This window comes from Enoplosus armatus, chromosome 15, assembly GCF_043641665.1.
Source record: "Enoplosus armatus isolate fEnoArm2 chromosome 15, fEnoArm2.hap1, whole genome shotgun sequence".
NCBI lineage: Eukaryota > Metazoa > Chordata > Actinopteri > Centrarchiformes > Enoplosidae > Enoplosus > Enoplosus armatus.
In genome coordinates this window covers 12,034,359-12,056,763 of record NC_092194.1, presented here as the reverse complement: position 1 = coordinate 12,056,763, position 22,405 = coordinate 12,034,359, and the positions used below count along the sequence as shown (strand labels likewise).

Here is a 22,405-nt window from a genome sequence, read left to right as displayed (position 1 = left end):
TGATCAACTTGGGGGAGACTGTGGGGAGTAGTTATCTGGTCCGGGCTGGTTGGCAGCTCTCCAAGTTTGTTCAGCTGACAGATGAGGGTCCAGAAGGTGGCTAACAGGATGAGGCCGGGCGGCCACGTGGCCCCGCAGGGATTACAAGCAGCAAGAAGAAGGTAAAGAGATTAGACTCAGAACGGAGCTTGCTTTTTTAACCTCGTCACTGTTGTCACACTGACAACGCAGAAGGAAACTCCTGAGCCAAAACTCCATCCGTTCACCGTCTCTCCTCCCTCCCTCGCTCCCCTCTGCTCATCTATCCATGCAGCCACCTCTGTTGTCTACAGGGATCCAACAGCATCCAGGAAATAACTGCTGCTGAAGAACTGAGCTGGAGCACACACACACACACACAGGAGTGGACTGAACTCCTAACAAGCTGAAGACCTTGTCAGCACCGACGAGGAGACTTTTGCACACTCTGCTAATGGACTCAAGATAAAGAGATTCTGGATTTTACTGTTGTTTGCAACGGTCTCTTTACAAATGACAACTTCGGGCTTGAAAACCACATAAATTAGCCCATCATGCTTTTGAAGTCAGGACTATTCCTCACTTTGTGTCTGTTTACCCTCCAAGCAAGTCGAATCAAAGGTAAGAATCCAGCGGCTTCCCGTTAACATATCTGAGATTTTTCTTTCAGTTATTGCCTTTGTTTTATGATTGGGGAATGAGATGCTGTTTGTTTTCACATAGCAGGTTGCAGTAGTTAAATGTGTGACTGCTGCAAAACTCGCTTTCTGAACAAAGTTACAATAATCTAACTCTGCTTTAGTGAGTGCAGATGTAATTCTGTCAATTAAATACTTTTTTGGCGCACCGGCCACAAGGATGACTGAAAAGGTCACTCTCCATATTACTTTAACTTCAGTTGATGACAGATCGTCCTTTGGTGTAAGGACCTTCCTGCAAGTTTTCTAACAATGAGATTCTACTGCATGACATAAGACTTGAAGAGAGGTGGTGATCCACTTCAAGGGCAACAGGGTTTCCCACTTAGAAGTATGTTGGTGACTCTGCTATTTAAAGAGCTCCCTCTGCAAACTACTAAATGCTAGCTCATCCTCAAACAGGAGATTTTCAGAAAAATGTCAAGCAGCCAGCGAGCCACTCGGTCATGAATATTCACCATGAATTAAAACGGGCTGAGACATATAATGCATGCTGACTGGGAAAGATAGCATCATTTCACCAGTGATAACATTTGCGTCCGCACTGGTTGTCTTGTTCAGTGTGATGTGCCCGGGTGAGCTCATTATCCCGAAGGAAACAAAAGCCATTCTGTTCCCAGTGTCGCAGGACACTAATCTTTTCTGGCTTGTAATTCTGCTGTGAGGCCTTTTTGCTGCTGCACTGGGCATTAAGGCCCGCTCAAACACTTCCTCTTCTCGCTCAGGCCCTCGTGTCTCTGCATGTGCAAATCAGGCTTCAAGCTTACCGATTCCCCCAAAAAACCCATTCAAATGTTGTCTCGGTGGCGTGACTGTGATAAAAACACACATGATTTGGCTAAATTTCAGGCCACCCCCTTTACTTGCAGAAATATTTGGAAGTGGAAGGTTTTTGTCTGGTGAATGGGCCTGACTGACACTAAACTGGGGGATATTTGCCCACAAGGCTACAATGTCAGTGCCCACACATTCTTTGCATGTTCTTGGTGTTGGGCGATGTTTGGATTTGAGGAAAACAATATTGTTCATTGTAGAGGTTATTATTTATGTATAATACTCTCAACAACACTGTTTTTTTTCCTTTTCTTGTCCTGTCAAGCGAAACATCAATGAATGCCTGTATTGTGAACATTTTCTGCGCTTAAATTTGAGTTCAATTCTAATTCCTACTTCAGTTATGCTATGGCAACACATGGCACAATACATATGTGGACACAATGTCAACAACACAAATCTATATATGCAATGCAACAACCGCTGTAAACTATGACTTATAATAGTGCTATAGGGTTGACCACCCACGTCTCGCAACAACTCACAATGATAATAATAATGTAACATCACCTTCAACAAAACAAATGACATAAACAGTCTGAGAGAATGAATCACTGTTACGCTACTGTAATCATTAAATGTCTGACATATCCAGCACATTGATTTGCTTGCACACGTGTTTATGATATTGTGTCCACTCATGCAAATGCAAATAAACACACTTGCAGCTTGCAACATGCTGTTGCTTGACACTCTCTGGACTCTTCTTGTATTATTGTTCTTCGTCCACCATGCTGGACATGGCTACGTTTAGTTAGCACAACTTAATGTCTGTCGTAGAGATGCAGTATTAATGCAGAAAGATTTCCCCCGTCTTGTTTATCTTCACAAAAATGCCTCATCTCCAGTTTAAAAGCTCTGTGTCTGATGCCAGTGTAACAGTGATTACATTATTTACACTCATTTGCTCTTTTTATTTTTCTGTAACCTTCATTCTGTTCCCTAATCCAGAGAAGGCACGTTACTCGGGTCCGATGACCTCGAGTTTGTGTTTTGGGGCTTATAAATCCTGGTTTATTGTCTTAAAAAGTCCACTGAGGTTTGCCACCTGGCATCACAATGAGTGCCTTTCTTTCTGAAATAGCTTTATTCAATGGGGTGACTGTGTTGGAGAGTGTTGACTGGCACGCTGGCTTGTGTAATGGTGTGGAATTACCTTCCTGTAATGCCGCAGCAGGGTGACTGAGCTTGTTTTCTTTACTAAGGTGATTAGAAAATTGGGGCACTTCTCCTCATAATGTGTGCAGCATCTCAGTGATGTAATTTATGGAAATAGGCCTGTCTGTGTCTGTGTTATTGCTCGAATGTTTACGTGTGACAGAATTGTTTTTGTTAACCACTAAAAATCAGCTGGGTATCCACCTGCACCTCATTGTAATCCCTTTAAGGATTGCTCTGCACGCACATCTTTTTTTCAGCTGTAATCCACATGCGTGCATTTCCGCACACACCTGGACGCTCCCCAGTACAAACTCTTCCTTACACTGTTGGCCACGGAGCAGCTTCGGTGATGCAACGTGGGTCGAGTCGCCTCAACCGTTCCTTAGAGAGGAGAGGTGTAACTTACTCTCTACACATCTGTGCTTTTTCCTAGCATTCAAAATGATATCCTGTCAGTCACAAACTAGCCCCTCAAAGCTTCAGGGCACTACAGTGAATTTAAAAGCTCAAATCACTCATTGCATCTTAAAGAGTTACAAAAATCACGCATCAAGAGTTGTTTCTGAGGGACCCTCCATCTATAATATACTTTTTACTGCAAAGCCAGATGCTATTTAGAGGCAGTGGCAGAGCAAGCAGCAGTTAACTTACAGTAAGACTGCTGGACAGATGCCATTAGGTAATTTGTTGGATTAAGTTTCTGTCAAATGAAGTACTCCTGAGTGGTAGTTTGTTGACTGCCTGATTCCTGGATACACACTACAAGACTAACAAGGGTTGATATTTAAAGGGTACTACAGTGATTTAGTATTGCACTTCTTGCACAATTTAACCATGCCTGGTTAACGCCCCAGTTCATAAGACAGGCTTTCTGTTAAAACCTTAAAGTCTAAAGCCCAACCTGAGATGACCCTGATGACATCACTGCGACATCGCCAGGGTTGTTGCTGTTTTCACAGGATGAGTAGTACTCCTTGTGACAGTTAAACTGATCTTTGTGTGCCCCTTTAAAACGACACTTTGCTCTGCTTATGATAAAGCAAACTTAAAGAGTACTCTGTTGCCAGCAGTAAAGGCAAAGGCAACATGTTTTAAATGAATGGCTACTTCATCAATAATCTAATATTAGAAGGATTTTTGGAATCCAAGATTTTTGTGTTTGTATCAGCATTTATATAACAAGTAATTAAATTGTGAAGCTGTTAAATTGAAATTGCCAGTGAAACAAACTAATACACATCATTCAATTACTCCAGTAAGTTCAGTATGTCACTAATACAGAGCAATTAAATTATGTCACTAATACAGAGCAATTACCACAAAGAGTGCTTTGGCTTTGTATTATCACCTCTCAGCTGTAACTGTAACAATCATCCACAGAAACACTTTGTACTACTGAGTGAGAAACCTCACACTTTCATGATAGTCAATAACATTTCAGTTACTTATCACAAAGTCCTCAGATGTTTTATGTTTACTTATATTTCATGTGCTGAATGCTGTAAAAACGAGGCCACATTATTATATTTCTTCCTAAACGTTTTGCTTCACTGCTCTTACAGACCTTCGCGAGCACGGTTTTTCTGGACTCAGGGATGTGAAGTACCGACACTTTCTAGAGGCCTCCAGATCGGTCAGACACACCACAAATGTCAGAGTGGAGCAGGACGGACATCGGACGAAGAGGTCAGCGCTCTTCAGCACGGGGGTCAAAGTGTGTCCCCAGGAGACGATGAAAGCAGTCATCGGCAGCCACCGGACCTATTACAAACTCAGAGGTAAAAGGAACTTTGATGTGAGCTTACACTGTGAATTAACTCTCTGAACTTCAACTTTCTGCATAATTGTGACTGAGCATCGTACAGTGACATGAACAAGCCTTTCCTAACACTGACTCTCCATCAAAAGAGAATAAAACACACACATCTCAAATAGAGATGTATCAGCAGGTGGATAAATAGCTGTCGGCTCTGTTTTTTTGCAGTTGGAGCTTTTTGTGAAGAGGATAAAAAAGATAATCTAATCCTCTCAGATGTGTATGATTCTCTAAATCCTTTCAATTCATGTACACACACATGCATGTAGCTCAATGTAGATGTTTGTTGTTTGTCTTAATTGTTTAGAGCCTGGTGATGTTGACATGATACCACTGAATGATGTCCTGAAGCCGTTTCATTGACTTTAGGGATACATATAGTGAAGCACTTGATATAATGAAGTTATATGCAAATATCCTTTGTCTGAGAGAGATGGCTTGAGAGGCAAAATTGCCACCCTGGCTGCTACAAATGCTTAGTAATTCAAATTGTTCCACGACAGCTGCTGTGGCGTGTGATTTTAAAATGAGGCAGATTAATTTGGTGTATTGGAAGTAATCGCATCGCTCCAGAAATGAGTTTGTCAGAGAATAAATTTCCCACAGGCATCAAGATATTGGACAATGTGGAGCTTGTTTCCCCCCACAGACGCAGATAAAACATACTGTAGCTTGAGGGGGTCTTTGTGCTCATGATTTTAATATTCACAAAAAAATGTCACGGACATGCAGAGACTTAAATATACAGTTTGACATTTCCTGAAACAGGCATTACTACCTTTTTGTGCTGTCCCAATCACATCATGTTGAATATATTTTGTGATTTATTGTAGCGTTGTGGCATTGTAGACTGCTATGTGCTGTGAATTCATATGTAAACTGCACTGAAATGTTAATGTTGAAAAGCTAATCTTTAGATAAATTGCTAAATCACAACAACCTCCTCACAAGCAGCGATGCCAAGATCAATACCAACGATCCTCTTTATCCTCAGTTATTTGATTTTGCCATGCTGTCATTTCCATCCTGTGTTCCCTTGCTATAAATATATGAAATGCCATGTCTAATCATCCTTTGTATGTAATTTCATAACACAAGATTATGACTTTTTTTTTGAGTTTGATGTATTTTCCAATATTTTCTGAGAAGAGTCAAAAGAAAACATCCACACAATTATGTGATATCTCTTCAGTTTGTCAGGAAGCGATTTGGGAAGCATTTCGGATCTTCTTGGACAGAGTCCCGAACTCAGAGGAGTACAGAGCCTGGGTTTACACCTGCCAGCATGAAAACCTCTGCATGGACGACCTGGCCCAGAACTTCAGCAGCTCTCAGGAGCATCTGGACATGGTGGCCAGAGTGAGTCCAATACACCCCAAATACTTTCACTTCACTTTCAGTCCACTTTTATGACAATATAGTTCATACTGCATGCCTACTTTCTTGTCAATCTTCAGTGTAAATCTGTGATAGCTGATATCTTGTTTCTTATTTCCAGAGAGTAGCCGAGCAAGCTGAAAGTGAAGGGTATGTGCAAACTTCCTTCCCATATTGTGTTAAGCTTCCTTTGTGTTTATGCAGTAATTTCTTTTAGAATACACTTTTAAACCAAAATCTGTTCATAGAAAACATTATTTGTCTGTTTTCAACAGTGCAAAGTGATAAATAATTATCAATGTTTTCATTTCCCGAGACAATGAAAGCATCAGAAAAGCTATTAGCACCTAACAGACGTTCAAACCAAGTAAACCTTTGCCACCAAAGGGAAAATTGGGGATATTATGCAAAAATAAATATTGATTTTAAGCATAAGGATTCTTGACTACCTTACACATTAAGTACAGCAAATGCTCAAAATTTTCATAACTAAGTATCTTATTTTACTTCCAGATTTGTTGCTGGAACCCCAGAGCCAGGAAGGGAATGTGAGTTGGACACTAATGCATCAATACTGTTCAATGAGAGCAATTGAATTACTTGATGAACGTAACGGCTGTCAATAAATGACCAGGTGAGTTGCTGTTTTGTCTCAGGCACCTGGACACCCCCACTGATTCTGCTACCAACTGAGGCCGACGTGGTAAGTTAACACACAAAGTTTCAGAATAATATTCGACAGTTTTGAATATTCACTAAACTCAGGAGGCACCAGTCTAATAACAGCGTCATTTGGATTTTCTTTGCCAGATCCTAGAAGATCCCAACATGATAAAAGAGAACTACGAGGAGTACATTGTTGAGTTCAGCGTCATCATCGTTGACCCGACGTACAGCAAGCTGCTCAGTGACCCAGACTCTCCAAGGTACAATGACATCACCCGGGAGCTCACAGACAAGGTGAGAGCGAAAGTGTGAGTTTACAGACCCACAGCAAATGTTAGCAGGCCTCCCAGCTGTCTGCATTGCCTTCCTTCAAACACAGGAAGCCCCTTGATAGCAGAGCTGTGTTTTAAAAGCTTAAAAAAAATCTTACTGAGAGACAGTACTTCACACAACAGCTGTTTTATCACCTGGAACCTCTCCGCCGACAAAATATCCTCCTCTGTCTCCGCCTATATCCTTCCCTTCAAAACAAAACCATTCCCTCACAGCAGTGTTGTATCATCATGCAAGATGTCTTAAGATGACATCAGTGTGATTGCCAGCTTCTATGGCATTGTATTGTTAAGTGTAAAACTCACCTTGATTGATTTAACAGCTTTAAGGTTGCAACCGAGGGACTTTAGGTAAGACTCCTAGATGACCACAAGCCTGAAATAGTAAGGTCTAATCATATAGATTATCCCCGACTAAAGAAGGCATAGACTGAGACTCCAACCACAGCTCTAAGGAATCACTTCTGCTGGTGTAAAAGCATTATAGCATATCATTTCTTTTTTTAAAGAACTGTGTGTTGGCTGAAAGAATTAAACAGTGCAGCCATCCATTATGGAAAGGTGATGCAAAAATGATAACCTTATTCAACAACAACTGTTTTTTTATTGCTCATACTGTCGAGTTACTGCATCTACATGTGGCTGTCATGGCTACTACCAGTTCTTAATATTACTTTTGTCACGTTTTACGTGTTGTCAGTTTGCCAGCCGCTAATTCATGCCGTCATGTCAGAACCTGCTTGGCCTCCCGTGCCCTGTTCCTGCACTACTTCTCAGTGTTTCCACCTTTAGATATCACATGACTTCCACACCCAAATACACACCTGTTCCCAATCCCCTAATCAGCTCCCTGGCACACATACAGGCCACTTCACTTCTCTTCTCTTCCCTTTTTTCAATTGTGGACACAGTGATCCTTTTAATATAACCTGTGTGCCTCTAAGCCACGCGTTTAGATCCGTTACCTGCAACACTGAGCCTTCAAAATTTCCCTCAGTGCAAGGTGATGTTTGTATAGTTTTGTCCAAGCAACCGTCCAAAAGAAGATCATAAAATTCTCACATTTGAGACACTAAAACCAGGGAATGTTTGCCAGTTTTACTTACTTATTTGTTTTCTGTCAATCAACTAAGCAAGGCTTAAATGTAGGACTGAGGTTTCCAAACCCATAAAGCAGCATTAATTCTTCAGTTATAAAATCACTAAATATTGATATACGTTTTTACTGATGCTCATGTTTCTTTCACATCTATGTCATTCTGACTGTCTTGTTTTTCTTTGTATAGATGCTTCATGTGTTTGAAAAAGTTCCAGGATTCAAAGAGATTCGTGTTGTGGGATTTCGGTGGGTTGAATCAAGTTTTATTAAAGGTTTGGCACTATAATTGTGCTTTGTAATAATGATTGATTTTGACAAAACAACACAGTAAATAAATTAAGAGACTCAAAACATAAATTTCTTAGACTGACTTTTATTGAAGTGTTTTCTTGCTCAAGTCTCCAGAGAAACTATAACATCCCCAAAAATATCCTCTTTTGGGATGTGACTCAGAAATGTCTGCCTTAGACATCCATTACCAGCAATGTCTGTCTGTTATGAGGCTTTCTGACGCGATTTGTTGTGTTGATCAGCTCAGAGGATGTGTCCGTGCGTTACGCTGTGGTCTTTAATGGAGAAACAGAGCTCAATGATGAACCTGATGGTCTTGAGGAGCCTGACACAGAGGCACACGAGGACGTAAACGCTCCTAAACTGAAGCAAATCATCGTGAAGGCCTTAAAACAGGAGCCGTCACTACCGCTGGACATACAGACACTCAGCTTTGAGGCTGGTAAGCACAATATTATACTCACATTCAACTGAATAAGTAATAAATTAGTGCTCAGAGTATGATTTTAAAGCTGTATAAATGTTTTAACTCGTCCTTTTCAGTAACCACAGTGTATCCAGTTGGGGAGCTCGGCATGAACCCTGTTGAGAGCGTTGTATCTGAGGACAGTACCCCCACCCAAAGTTTCTTCCCCACTGTGGCAGTGATAGAAAACTCTTTGGAAGCTTCTACAATCAAACCTGAAACACACACCTTTGTGCCTTTCATCCCAAACATCCTCCCAGAAACCACTTCTGCTGCCACTGATGAGACTCCTTTGATGGCAGCAGCAGAGGAGGAATCCACAGAGTATATTGCTGAGGAGCCCGGCGGCATTATAACGCCTGGCACAACACTGGAAACTATCACAGAGCAAGAAGAGGAAGCAAAGCCAGAGATGGAGGAGACACCACCAACTGAACATGATGATGGAGGTGAGGCTGAACCTGAAGAGCAGGTGACAGACGGTAAGGTTACTTCACGTTAAATCTTGTTTTTAAAGCAGGATGTTGACGTTCAATCAGGAGAGACATGTCTAAGAATTCAAAGCTTTATTGATTAACAAAACTTTAGATTGTGGTGTGGACTCGATTTAGAGCTATTGACAGAAAACAGAGAGAACCTCAGGATTTAACCGCAACTTAACCCACACTTTTCCATCATGGTCTGGTCTTGATTCTGCTGATGGTGGGAAAGCGGTGGGAGGATGAGCTCATTGTTGTTATGGACAGGAGACACAAAAATACAGCTGATCAGGGTATACAAAGTGAAAACATCTCTGATCTAGAAAAGTAAGAAGGTAAGAAGTTGAGCAAAGAAAATTCTAAATATCTAAAAGTAATTGGATAAAAGCAGGACAATAGAAAAAAGCCAGAAAGTAACTTATTGAAAGAGGGAGTGGAGCATTAAAGAGTAAACAATTAACTTAGTGATTGAACTTAAATTGTGCTTCATTTTATTGTATTACAATTTAACAACGCTTTATTTGATTAGTCAAGTATTGATCCACACTTACTGGGTGATGAAAAAGTATCTTTTCCCTTTTTTTGTCTATATCTACACATTATGCATCAACACCTGCCCATTTTTTGATATTGACCCCAACCCTGAGAGTAACTTTAACTGTGTAATACATGTTTGTAAACTTTATTCTACTCGTGAAACTCCAGACTCGATAGTGAGTAACAGCACCGGACTGTCCAAATAAAGAGTGACCTATTTCTTTTTTTCTTTTACCCATACATATCTGCACTGAACACTCACCTCTCATAGGAAATAGAAATGGCAGTAATATTAGACTTGGTGGTTTGGTTTTGGGCATGGAGATGCTCCCTGCTGGGGCAATACATCATATTAAAACCCATTAAAAAGCAGCGGCCTGCTGGTGGTCGAGTCATTACAAACTCCTGCTGTGCAGCCAAATTTTGTTCAAACCTGCAGGACTTCAATTTAAATTCTAGGGGAGTTTCCAAATGTGGCTTGTGAAGCTGAATTTTTGGGAAATGTGTTTAAAATGATGCTCAAGACATCTACAGTATTTTAATTTGATAGATCGGTGCAGTGACATGAGATTATTAGAAGAACCTTAAAGGAATAGTTTTGGGAAATAAGCTTTCTCTCTTTCTTTGTGAGAGTTAGATGAGAAGGTCGATACCACTCTTAGCAACTTAGCTTACCTTAGCATAAAGGCTGGAAGCAGGGGGGAAAAATTCAAAAATCCACCCACTGTTCTCATCTGTCAATCTGTAGACATACAGTAATGTAAAAACGTTGAGTTACATTGTGTCACTATTTGTGTAAGTAGCAGAGGTGCTAGTTGGCCGGCAACCTCACTCTGACAGCAAGACTCCGCATTAATAATGCCATTTGGATATTGTTTGCTAAGAAATAGTTACAGCACACTACTTCCCAAAAATACACATTTCTGTTTGTGTGTGGATTAAACAAACACCATTAAAACATGCTAACTATTCAGCTTTAGAGGTGCTGGTGAGAGTATTTTTGAACTTTAGAGAGAGTCTGCCTCCAGTCTTTATGCTATGCTAGGCTTATTGCTTCCTGACTCTAGCTCTTTACTTAACTCACAAACATGAGAGTGGTGTCAATCTTCTTATCTGACTTTTGGAAAAATGTCGAACTATATCTTTCAAGGGAAACAAAATGTGGAAACTGTGCATCAATGGGTTAACATGGAATACATAGCACAATGGCTGCAGTGGAGGCATCATCCAAGCAGTGAGATATAATGGGTTCTGGTAAGCTAACTATCAGCTGAAACAGATGTGTCCTGGCTACATTTGCAATCTTAGCTGTACATAACAATAGTGTACCTGTAAATTTCTTTCATGCACAAAGTAGCTCCCTCTGGATATAAAACTTATTTTCTGATATGTTTTATTTTACAAGGACCTGAACCAGATGTCCCTGATGAACTTTCAGAGCCACAGAATGAGGACCTTCCCCTGGCAACTCCAGACTCTCAACCAGAAGAAGTAATTACTAATAGACCTCCTGAGGTTAACCTTGACCTGCCAGAGTCTACAGATCCCACAGTTACTGAAATATCTGTCACAGAAGCAGCAGTCTCAGTCTCGTCATCTCATGAGGATGCTGTTCAGGGCATTGAACCAGAAACAGATGTGGAGCCTTGGCCATCCCCTGCAGAGAGCGGTGAAGCTCCTGAAGACAGAGATCAGTCTAGTGGAGGGCACAGTGGAGCGACCCTGGCCTCAACAGACCTGCCTCCTGAGAACTCAAACATTCAAGAGGATGTAGGGTCAAGTCAGAATGGGACAGAGGCGGAAGTGACCGAACCTCTGGAAGAAGAGAGTGGTAGTGGATTCCCCTCAGAGTCCGACGAACGCCCGTACGAATCCACGGCCGCACCGGCCATGAGACAAGCCAGCACCCCTCTGATGACCGCAATGGATAAAAACAAAGAGTTAGTGGTTTTCTTTAGCTTGAGGGTCACTAACATGATGTTTTCTGATGACCTGTTCAACAAGAGCTCCCCAGAGTATAAATCACTGGAGAATACCTTTCTTGAGCTGGTAGGTACACAAGCTTTTGTGCTGGATATCATATTTTTGCATGCTTCATTCTCATATTTGCTTTTGTAGTCCAAGCTGAAATGTGTGATATAAGTACACTGGTGCAATATACAGTTTACTGTTAAACTTTGGTTTTAGATTATAGTTCAGTAAGAGTAAAAACATTTTAGTTGTAGCCCCTGGTTGTTGCTTAGTCTAAATCTTGTTGTCCTTCACAGTGAGGATGCACTTTGCAGTAAGCCTTATCCTCACTGCTGCTTTTTTTAAATCCTAAAATTTAAAGTAAATTATGATAAATCTATATATTTTTTCTTCAATTCTTCATTTTTTAAAAAAAAAAAATAAAAAAAAGTGTGATAAGGCTTTTTAGCAATGAGCAAATTCTTGATCAAATTTGCAGTATGCTAATGCTTTAATTTCAGAGGAGCCATTGTGTCAGCAGTGTAAAGAATGATTCTGTTCCACTCAGACACAGCACTCTGGGTCCAGAAACTCGCCAAACCCTGGAGCTTCCAGTAAATCTGGGCTTAGGAGACAGACGACTTTAGCCTCCATACCGGTATTTTTTTTTTCCATATTGGAACTACATCTCCAATGCCTCAGAGAGAGCATATGACCTTTCTATTTCTTAACTAACCTTTCCGAAATGCAGTATCTAACAATCTGAAAGCACCTAACATTTCTGAAATACTCAGCTTTGCTTTTGTCCTTACACTAGGCATTAGATCTTCATGCTGCAGCTGTCCATTGGTTTTATCTTTGAGTCTGGTTCTGATATTGCTTGCTATGGCGTGTTTTGCCTTAATTTTTTGAATTGTTTTTGCTTTTTCAGGGACTGTTTAGATTCTGTTTGACTCATATTTCAGCAAGTCATTTTGTAAAGTGTCTGAAAGGGATTTGCCTAAAGTTCAGGCTGTGAAAAATAAAAACAGACAGAAAGCAAAGTTAATTTTTGCCTCGTGTTATTCACGCAAATCTGACAATTGGGCCGTTTGTAGCTGTTTATACAAGTATTAGCTGTACGGTAGCTACAGTAGCATCCGATCATGTCTGTGGTCGGTGCATGATTTTTTGTTCGTGCTCGAGTTCTTTCTCTTACTTTACTCCAGTCTTTCTCCTTTTCCTTCTCTGTACATTTATGAAGTAGCACTAGATTCATACCGGAATAAGTGCATATTTTTCTCTCAAGTTGAAACGTTTCCAACTCACACAGATGCATATACGCCTCAGTTTGCGCCACCTCGGGCAAATTTGTGTCTATTTGTGCCCACTCGCATCCTACCATCGACCTCATATCCAATCATGCGTTTCGCCCCGCATTCTGTCTGGACACATATATTTAGATGATAATATTGATACCACTGTCATATCTGTTCATTCAATATGTAGCTGGAGCCAGCAGCCAGTTAGGTTAGTATAGCATAAACACTGGAAACAATGGGAAACAGCTAGCGTGGCTCTATCCAAAGATTATCAAAATCTCCCTACCAGTACCTCTAAAGCTCTTTACTCGTCTCTGATAGCGTCACCACAAGTTGCCAGGAACCTAACAATGGCAACAAGACTCAGGGAAATGCCTGGCCAAGAAATGATCAGACACATTCCCACAACCCACTTGTAAAATCACAAATTGTCGTGTTTACACTTTGATTTTTGTGTGGATTGAAAAAATTGAGCTTTAGAGGTGCTGGTAGGTGGATTTTGTTGCCTTTTGATAGAGCCAGATGAGCTGTTTCCCCCTGTTTCCAGCCTTTATACTAAGCTAAGCTAACTGGCTGCTTGAAGTAGCCTTATATTAAGTGGTATCAACACTCTCATCTAACTCTCGGCAAGAAAGCAAATAAGCTTATTTCAGAAAATGTTGAAATATTCCTTTAAAGAACAACACTGTAAGCAAAACATCTGCTGTCATTTCTTTGTACAGACAAGCTCTCTGGTGTGATAAACTATAGAGATGCTGCTTGTAGAAGTTGCATTGTATCATAATGTAGCATGTACTGATGATTGTTATAACAGTGTTTGTACATGTTTGAAGCCTTATAAACTTGCACAGGGAATGAATGAATAAATAAATCAATGCGGAGCAGAATAATGTGATAATAGGCTTAGTAAACCTAAGAGGAAAGTCATGCAGCTTTATGCATTTTGTGTTGCTAAAACTGTGATGCTTTGTACATGGTAGAGTGCAAACTAGCCCAGGGATAGTCTGAATCATGAGACCTGGGTCTGCCTTTGTCATTGTAGGTTTGTGACTTGTGGTAAGAAGCTTTAAGTAATTCTGGTCAGTTCCAGCACCACACACATCGTGCTATTAATGGTTCCAATCTGCTTAGTGCGACATCAGTCAGGCTTGTGTGGACATCTGTATGCATGTTGCAGTAGTATTACTGTGTTGGTTATCTGGTATTATAGACATACTATTTGTATTTCCTCCGAAAGGCAACAAGACAATGAAATAAAATAATAAAATAGATCCCAGATTGGTCAAGGTAATTTTGTTTTGGAGAATTTGAGTATGAACCCAATGCACATACTTGTAATCAATGCTTTTGTTCCATTAGTTATGACTAATAGGCTACGTGGCTCTTTTTCTCTAAGTAAGAGTTTTAAATTTGCATTAGCTGCTGGCAAGCAAGTGAGGACTGTGTCTCTTTAAACCTGCACCTATTAGCGTACATCAAAGCAAGAAGCATCACTTGACATCCCCATTTAGTTTCAAAGCTTACCCCGAGGTTGACGGAGAGGACATATTTTTAGGCTCGCTCAGAGGTGCCCTGCGCTCCGAGTTACGTAAAGGCCTCAGCCTCAAACTGAGGAGGTGCGTCGATACAAATTGGATTGTGTGTTTGCTGCACTGCCAAGGAGCAGAGGGAATGTGAGCTACTGGGGCAGGTGGGCTTAGTTTTCTCATAGAGAGTGACCAGCATTCTGCGTTAAGATAAACTGGTAATAATGTGTTATATTTTGATAATTTTCTCAATAATAGAGTTTAGGTTTGATGGCTCATGATATGAATTGTATCTGTTTTGATTGATTACCATTTGCAGATGTAGAAAAAATCAATGTCTGCACTGGAGCAGAGAATACAATATGAAGTAGTAGGGAGACATAGACACATATTACATGCACATATAAATATTACAGACAGAAATCCAAAGCAATAATGAAAATAACACTCCATCTCCAATCTTTAATGGTTGCCCAAACCGTGGTTTCTGCAGTTCTCCTCATTAATCAATGTATTTAGCTTCCTGGCAAAACAAATGTGGTCAGACGTTTGAACTGGTGAGTATTTGCCGTATACTGTCTAATGTCACTATTCCAGTAGGAATAGTCAATATATCTTCCTTTAAATGGGCTATGTAGGTAGAGAAGGGACACTTTTAGACAAATATTTAAAGCTGGTCCAAGCTGGTTTATAAATCACAGAAAAATAGCAGGAACAATAATGAAGAAATGTTAAATAATATATATTCTGCAGCCCATTTAAATGGACATAATGTTTTGCTGGATATTGGATCCCATTTGTGATACTGTACATTCGCTGTCGCTCATGTATATATATATATATATATATATATATGAACCATTAGCCTCCAGTGGCTTGCAGTCCCCCCTGTTTGCCTTTGCCACCATTACTCCTGTACCTACTGGTTTGTGAAGCAACCAATAAAATTGGACATGGAGGTTGGAATGACTTTATTTTATTTAACATTTTCACGGCAGCAGAATATTCCTTGTGACTTTTCTTTTTTTGACATCAGAGACGGGATGTTTCATCAGGTTTTTCCAAAACAAGAACCAGTAGATACATGTGTAACCTCGGAGAAGCATATGTGATTGTGTCAGAGACTGAAATTATGGTTGTGTTTGTGCCATGCTGTCCACATTTCTTTAAATTAAATTGTAGCCTATATAGGCGAGAAAGAAATCTACAGTATCTCTATCATTCCTTAGTCCACATAACAGACTGCACTGAGGTTTGTTGCGAAAGAACTCGGCTTTGACCTTGTGTGGAAGACAACAGAGCTACTGATAAGTATCTAATCTACAGTATACATGTAATACTTGACATTCTGCATTGAGACAAATGGATGACCAAACAGCAAGCCGTGTGCCCAGTCGTACTACAGACTGTTCGGGATGTCGAACCCTCTTGTACTCCCCTCTTTTTCTCAGAGACTATTAGCTATAGGGAACTAGCCCTCAGTAAACTGTCTGCAAGTGATAAGTGAAGTAACCCGATCAGAGCAGAGCTCCTTAAGGCCTCTTATCTCCCCCTCGACAGCCAGGCCAGCTAAAGCACCGTAATCTCTCCCCCTCACACTGCTGCAGTTTGATGTTTGCCTCGTCTGTAGTGAACATGGAGTGGCTGGAAGGAGAGCGGTACAGATCGATGAACATTGATGCAGGTCCATTACTTGAGCTGGTTGACTTCCTCCCCGCCTAAATATCCCTGTCATCAGTCCAAGTCCATAGTCTTCATAGATTGGTTTCTCAGTTCTCTGAGCTGCAAGTCTGAGTCTGTGGGAATATTTTTTAAACACAACCATGTGGAACATGGTAAGATGTGAGGTAAAATGTGGCTGTATAGGTTTGTTTTTATGGCACAGATGTTTTTTAACCAGGTGTTGGTGATGCTGTGCATCAATTGCAGGAAACGGGTGGGGAAAGGTGGTTAAGTTAGCATTAGCTAGGGCTAGCTCACCAGGTAGCCTGTAGCCGGAGTCTTGCTGCAATTTGGTTTTTACTTTTTTTCCCCCAAACTTCCACATTTCTGTTTCTCTTGAACACCTATGTAGTTCCTGCGTTTTAGCTTTGCAGAGCAGCATAGGTAGGATAATGCAGAGATACTTGACCCAACAATATAGCATGCATGTGTTACTGCTGAAAGCCTTCACCAAACAGCATACATTATGTATTTCTTTTGGACTTGTGACAGCTTTGATGTCATGCAAGTCTTTTTTAAGTGTCTGATCTTTTTTCATTATGTGTTCTCGGGGCTCTTCGGTGACTAGAATTAGCACGTTCTGTGTTCCTATAGTAATGCTTATAAACCAAACCCTAATTTTGTTCTGGATCTAATTACACAGTCAGCGCAGTAATGGCAGGATTTCATGCTTGCATCAAAATTTAATTATGAACTATTCATAGCATTCACACTGTAAAATGTGACCTGAATAATTCAAAATCAGCCGTGCTACGACAACCTCAGTCCTTGTCGTTGTGGAAGTACAACCACAGGTAAATGTGGTCTCTGGCCTTCCTCTCAGGAGGACACAGATCTTTACTGACACTTGACACTGACATGAATCTGACATCGTTTCATTAACCCAAACATCCAAGTGGAAATCTTTGTCCTCCTAAGATCCAGAATGATTCCCTTTTTACCCTGGATGATGAAACCAATCTTGTATGAGTGTTGCTTTCAAGGAACGCTATATTCTATGAGAAATTAGAAAATTCAGTGCATCTTCTGAAAAATTAAAAGAGAATAGTTGAATAAACTAATTACATCTGAATTAATTTTGTTTCCTCTTCCTTCCCCCCCGCAGCTTCTGCCATATCTACAATCCAATTTGACTGGATTTAAGCAGCTGGAAATTCTCAACTTTAGGAACGGCAGTGTTGTGGTGAACAGCAGGATGAAACTGGACAAACCCGTACCTTATAACGTCACAGAAGCTGTTCACTGTGTGCTCGAAGACTTCTGCAGCGCCGCATCCAAGCGGCTCGACATTGAGATTGACAGTCGCTCCTTGGAAGTAGAGCCAGGTGAAATGTCCTTGCTTATGTTGTATAATCACTGTTGTGCCCTAAAAACATTCACAGTACTTCATGCATAAAAAAGAAAAAAAAATCCATACTGTTCTTGCAGTGACATGCTCATTCATGCCACAAGGTCAGAGTACCTGTCCACAGCACACACACTCACTCTGCTGTCTCTTGCAGTGTAAATCTGATGCATCTCTTTGCTAGGGAGAGTTCACGACGGTGTGTGACCTCATTAAACACACCTTATTGAAAGCAGACACCTTCATTCCCATCAATCAAAAGTGCCCTTTAATTTCTCCTCTGAATCTTCAGACAGTGAGAGACAGGCGGACTCTGCATTAATGTAAATGAGCTGTGACCCCTCTGCTCTGTGTTTCCTCTACGCCTCTCTTTCCGTCTGCTTCACCCCTCCCACCTTCCCTCTCCTCTCTTGCCTCTGTTGGTTTCAGCTGACCAGGCAGACCCCTGCAAGTTCTTGGCCTGCAATGAGTTTTCACGCTGCGTGGTGAACAGCTGGACTGAGGAGGCCGAGTGTCTGTGCGATCCGGGATACAGCACCGTGGACGGTCTGCCGTGTCAGAGTACCTGCACTGTGCAGCCAAACTACTGCCTGAATGGAGGCCAGTGTGAAATAATCCCAGGGCATGGAGCCACCTGCAGGTACACAAAAGCTGCCGAAAGACAGAAAAAGAAACAACATGACCTTGGCTTGTTTAGAGGTTTTGATTTTTTTTTTTACTGCTAATCATTTCAGAAAGCATACCTTGAGTCTTTACAAATTCCTTTCTGTTTGGCAGCCATTACTTTGCATTCGTTTCACTACTAGACTTTCTCTACCTTTATTGTGTTGTAATACAGTTGTAAGCACAAGCAGGGACTGTATTTAAAACCCTTCCTTGATGGTGCATTCAAGGACATTCAAGTTTAGAGAGTTGACTGCTGGAAAACATTGCATTCTTGAACTATGTTATCACACCCAGAAGATAAACGTTAAGCAAATATTGATGCCGTGGAGAGGATCATGACTATCTATTAGTTTCAACTTTTAAAGCACGGATGACTGACTTCTCTTGAATACACCAATAAGAATTAAACAGTGAGGTCAGCTAACTTGTCTGGCAAATGTAGTGACTCTGCATATAGCCCCGAAAATGACATATCTGAATCTAACTAACCAAAACGGCTTCCTATATACTCCTTCGGTGTTGTTTTCATTCCTGGTTTACAGTTGAATTCGGCATACGACGGGTGTTGTCCAATGTGCAAACTGTTCGGAAACCAATCAAAACTCTAGTACTTGAATATATTAGCCAAGAGTAGCTTGCAGCTGCAATGTGTATTTAAAGTCTCAATGAAAAAGCATCCAGAGATCATCTTGCCTCCCTAGTTTGATATATTCATGTTGAAACAGGATGTTGGGGCAAGACTTAATGCATTGATCCTTCAGTTGATAATTAGTGGATTTATTTGAATTGGAAAGCTTGAAAATGTGAAAGAAAAAATGTATTACTTATTATTAAAAAGGTCAAGTCAAAGTGAAACAGTTTTCTTGAAGTGTATTCAGGGTGATATATAGATATATATTTTTCTCTTTCAGGTGCCCTGTAGGTAAATACTGGCACTACCATGGAGAACACTGCAACGAGCTGGTGTCTATGCCGGTAGACCCTCCCTTAATTGTAACCTGCCTCGTGGGAAGCCTCTGCCTCGTGTGTGCCGTCATTGGCATTTTGATTTTCATTAACAAGAAATGTATAAACACCAGAAAGGCTGTGACTTTAGTGTAAGTACGAGCTCTTTCATTATCTATATTTTGAACCATTTTTTGTCGCAGGGTGTTGTTTTTGCAGTGATGTTTTGTATTGCATTTCATTCACCACCTCCTCTCCCCTTACATTGTAGGCACACCCTTGCTCCCTATGCCTTTGAGAATACTTTGAGGGTGAACCCAGTGTTTGAGAATGACGATGGTGTCTTAACTCAAGTGTCCACATTGCCATGTCCTTCAAGTTCTGCTTCTTCCCAATCCCAACAGTCTGAGCAAGAACATTTTGCCTCAATTGAAAATATACATCTGAGTATTGAGGTACACTGTGCTGCACAGCACAAATGACTAAACTGACTAAACGACTAAAACCAAACAGAAATATAAACTAATACGCTCTAACAAACTCTCTGTAAATACTCGTCTTCTTTTCCTTGCAGCAAACTTTGTGTAGCTCTTATCTTCCATATTTCATCTTTAGAACTTTAAGTTCTCCATCGAAGTTGACAATCTGTCTGATGTATCTCTTAGTATCACTTAAACAATGTTTGAAACTCTTCTTTAATGGCAATTAAATGTAGTGTAATGCTCAAGGTTCTCGGGTAGCTTCAGTAGTTTCTCAAAGGCCTTGATCCACAGAATCAAATGCAGTTTAAACATTTTAGGGTAAAAACAATCCACAACCTTGAAGAGGCTTTGTGCCAAATCCAACAAAGGTGCAGAGTTTTAACACTGAACTATACTGGAGGTATAATCTCTTGTAGTGGATCTTTCTCTCTGGTGTCAGTGTGCTGCCTGTTTTTATTCACATTGCATCTGTTTATCTGGTTGAAGTGCCTCTGGTTTCTATAATATATTAATGAAGCACACCGTAAACACTGAGCCCCGTCTGCTCTCTCTCTCCACAGATCCCCAGACAACTCTACACAACAAGATCCGAAAAGTTAGTCTCAGAAATGGTGGACTTCCATCACTGTATACCACACAATGAGGTGAGGACCCAGAGAGCACAATCAGATTGTTGAGTTTGTAGTGTATTTAAAGATCCTGCCAGAACAGTTAAAGGGAGAAACGTATGGTATCCTACTGTATGGTCTATGAGTTGCTGATATTCAATAATAATAATAACCTTTACATGAAATATTTTACAGCTCTATGATGTGTGCAAAGGTAAAACATCTGTTCATGTACTGTAACCCTCGCTGATTTTTCACTTACAAACCAAATCACTGTTGACTTTTAAGCATTTAAACAATAGCTTTAACATGATCTAAAAACACCATTATGGGAAAATATCAAATCAAATATTAGCCTTGAAATAATTTCCATGTAGAAACGACTCTGTGCTCAGTGTTGATCAGTACTTGGAGCAATGGAAAATAGTCCCTTTCTTGAGTTTCAGTAAAAATTTGATTGATTTATACAAAGATCTCATCTTGTAGACGTAGTTACAAGGGTATTCTGTCATTTATTGTATAATTCCATCTGAAGTGAGCCATTTTTCATTCTCCCTGTCTCTTTCTAGACGTGGCGACGGCCAAATGAATACAGAACATGCTGTGTTTTAAGGGCATCAGATAACGAATGTTTCGAAGTAACCGTTCTTTGATGACACCTTGCTCGTCTGAGGGGCAGCCAACGCGCTGACACAGTGCAAAACACGAGTTAGCAGAGACTGAAGTTGCTGTTTAACTGTATGCGGGATGCATGGTACAGTAGACCAGTCAAATGGTGTTATAAGTGTTGATTGATGTCAATTGTTCATAGTGATGAAAGTGTCTTGTTAGACAGAGAGCTATGGATGTTAAGGTGGACTTAGGTTGTCTTAAAGTGGAACCTAATATTTATTTTATGTATTGAATGGTAGGAACATTTCCTGTATACCCTTGGCAAAGGTTGTTCTTTCCTCACAATGAGGTATTTATTATTTACAAACTGATACACGTGGTGGTATCTTCAGTCTAGACTGTAAAATATTGTTTATTTTAATGCGTAACCATTGTTGTGTCCCAAAAAGAGAATGAATGTATAAGCTGTTGACTTGGGTCATGACATGTTGTTTATAGAAATATTGGCTGCTATTTCCACCAGTCTGTCCTATTCAAAACAACTCTTTCCATGAATCATCTGTCTTTGGAGATGTGGACTTTTTTGGATTTTTTTTTTTTTTTTTTTTTATACACATTTTGCATTTAAAGGCAAAGAATAAAATGTTTTTTTTGCATTAAAAAATGCATTTTGTTTGTTTTTGAAGGCTCAAAGTCGGTTAGGTCTAATTGATGAGTTAAAGGCTGAAGTCAACCATTTTGTGTGGGATGAAAGTAAAAAAAGTGTTTGCAGTCAAATCAAGGACTCATCTACTTATTGTTTATTAGTGTTGGGTACTGATTGTTACTGTAAATTCACTAGAATAGCTAAAATTATACATTGCAGTGTGTTGGTGTTGATTTACAGAAAAAGCAGAAAAACAAATATGTAGCAAAGAGAACTTCAAATCTGTTTTAATCCAGTTGATCACTCACTGGGAGCGAGCCTCGGCTCAGTCACGACACCAGCAGCACATTAGCCTTTGTTGTTTAATTAATCTGCACTCTAATCTTGTTGCTGCTGTTATCGTTAGATCCATTTACAGAGCACTGACCACTAACAGCTATCTCACTAAGTTTGTGAATTAACTCGTCTATTATCTGCAGTAACTCAACCACAAAAAGCAATGGGGGCACACATTTATTTTCTACAGTATTCAAGTGCAAAGGCCAACTTACAACCAGATCCAGGAGGAAGCGTCATCATTAGTTACAGTAGGCTAGTGTGAGCCTAAATAAAAGGTATTGCATGATTGTCCAATGAGATGACTGAACTGTTCCAACAGAGGAATCAAGTAATCAGCTTAATAAAATATTACATGAACAAAACACACACGCAACACACACACACACACACACACACAAATGACATTATTGTCTGTAAAACAACCCCAAACCCACAAAACTGCAAACATGAAAACAAACGTCTACATTTTCCTCTTGCATAACAAATCAA

General features: G+C 40.3%; 1 protein-coding gene across 1 annotated transcript; it reads left to right on the top strand.

The window, feature by feature from the left end:
• The first annotated feature begins 572 nt into the window (after nucleotides 1-572).
• Nucleotides 573-20,972, top strand: impg1b (interphotoreceptor matrix proteoglycan 1b). The gene is made up of 18 exons (XM_070921014.1): nucleotides 573-639; nucleotides 4,274-4,489; nucleotides 5,720-5,886; nucleotides 6,026-6,054; nucleotides 6,418-6,452; nucleotides 6,561-6,607; nucleotides 6,715-6,864; nucleotides 8,189-8,247; nucleotides 8,535-8,734; nucleotides 8,836-9,207; nucleotides 11,180-11,823; nucleotides 12,293-12,382; nucleotides 17,379-17,598; nucleotides 18,048-18,258; nucleotides 19,196-19,381; nucleotides 19,501-19,684; nucleotides 20,272-20,355; nucleotides 20,889-20,972. The coding sequence occupies exons 1-18, from the start codon at nucleotides 573-575 to the stop codon at nucleotides 20,970-20,972; spliced, it is 3,045 nt and encodes a 1,014-aa protein (XP_070777115.1).
• The last annotated feature ends 1,433 nt before the right edge of the window (nucleotides 20,973-22,405 follow it).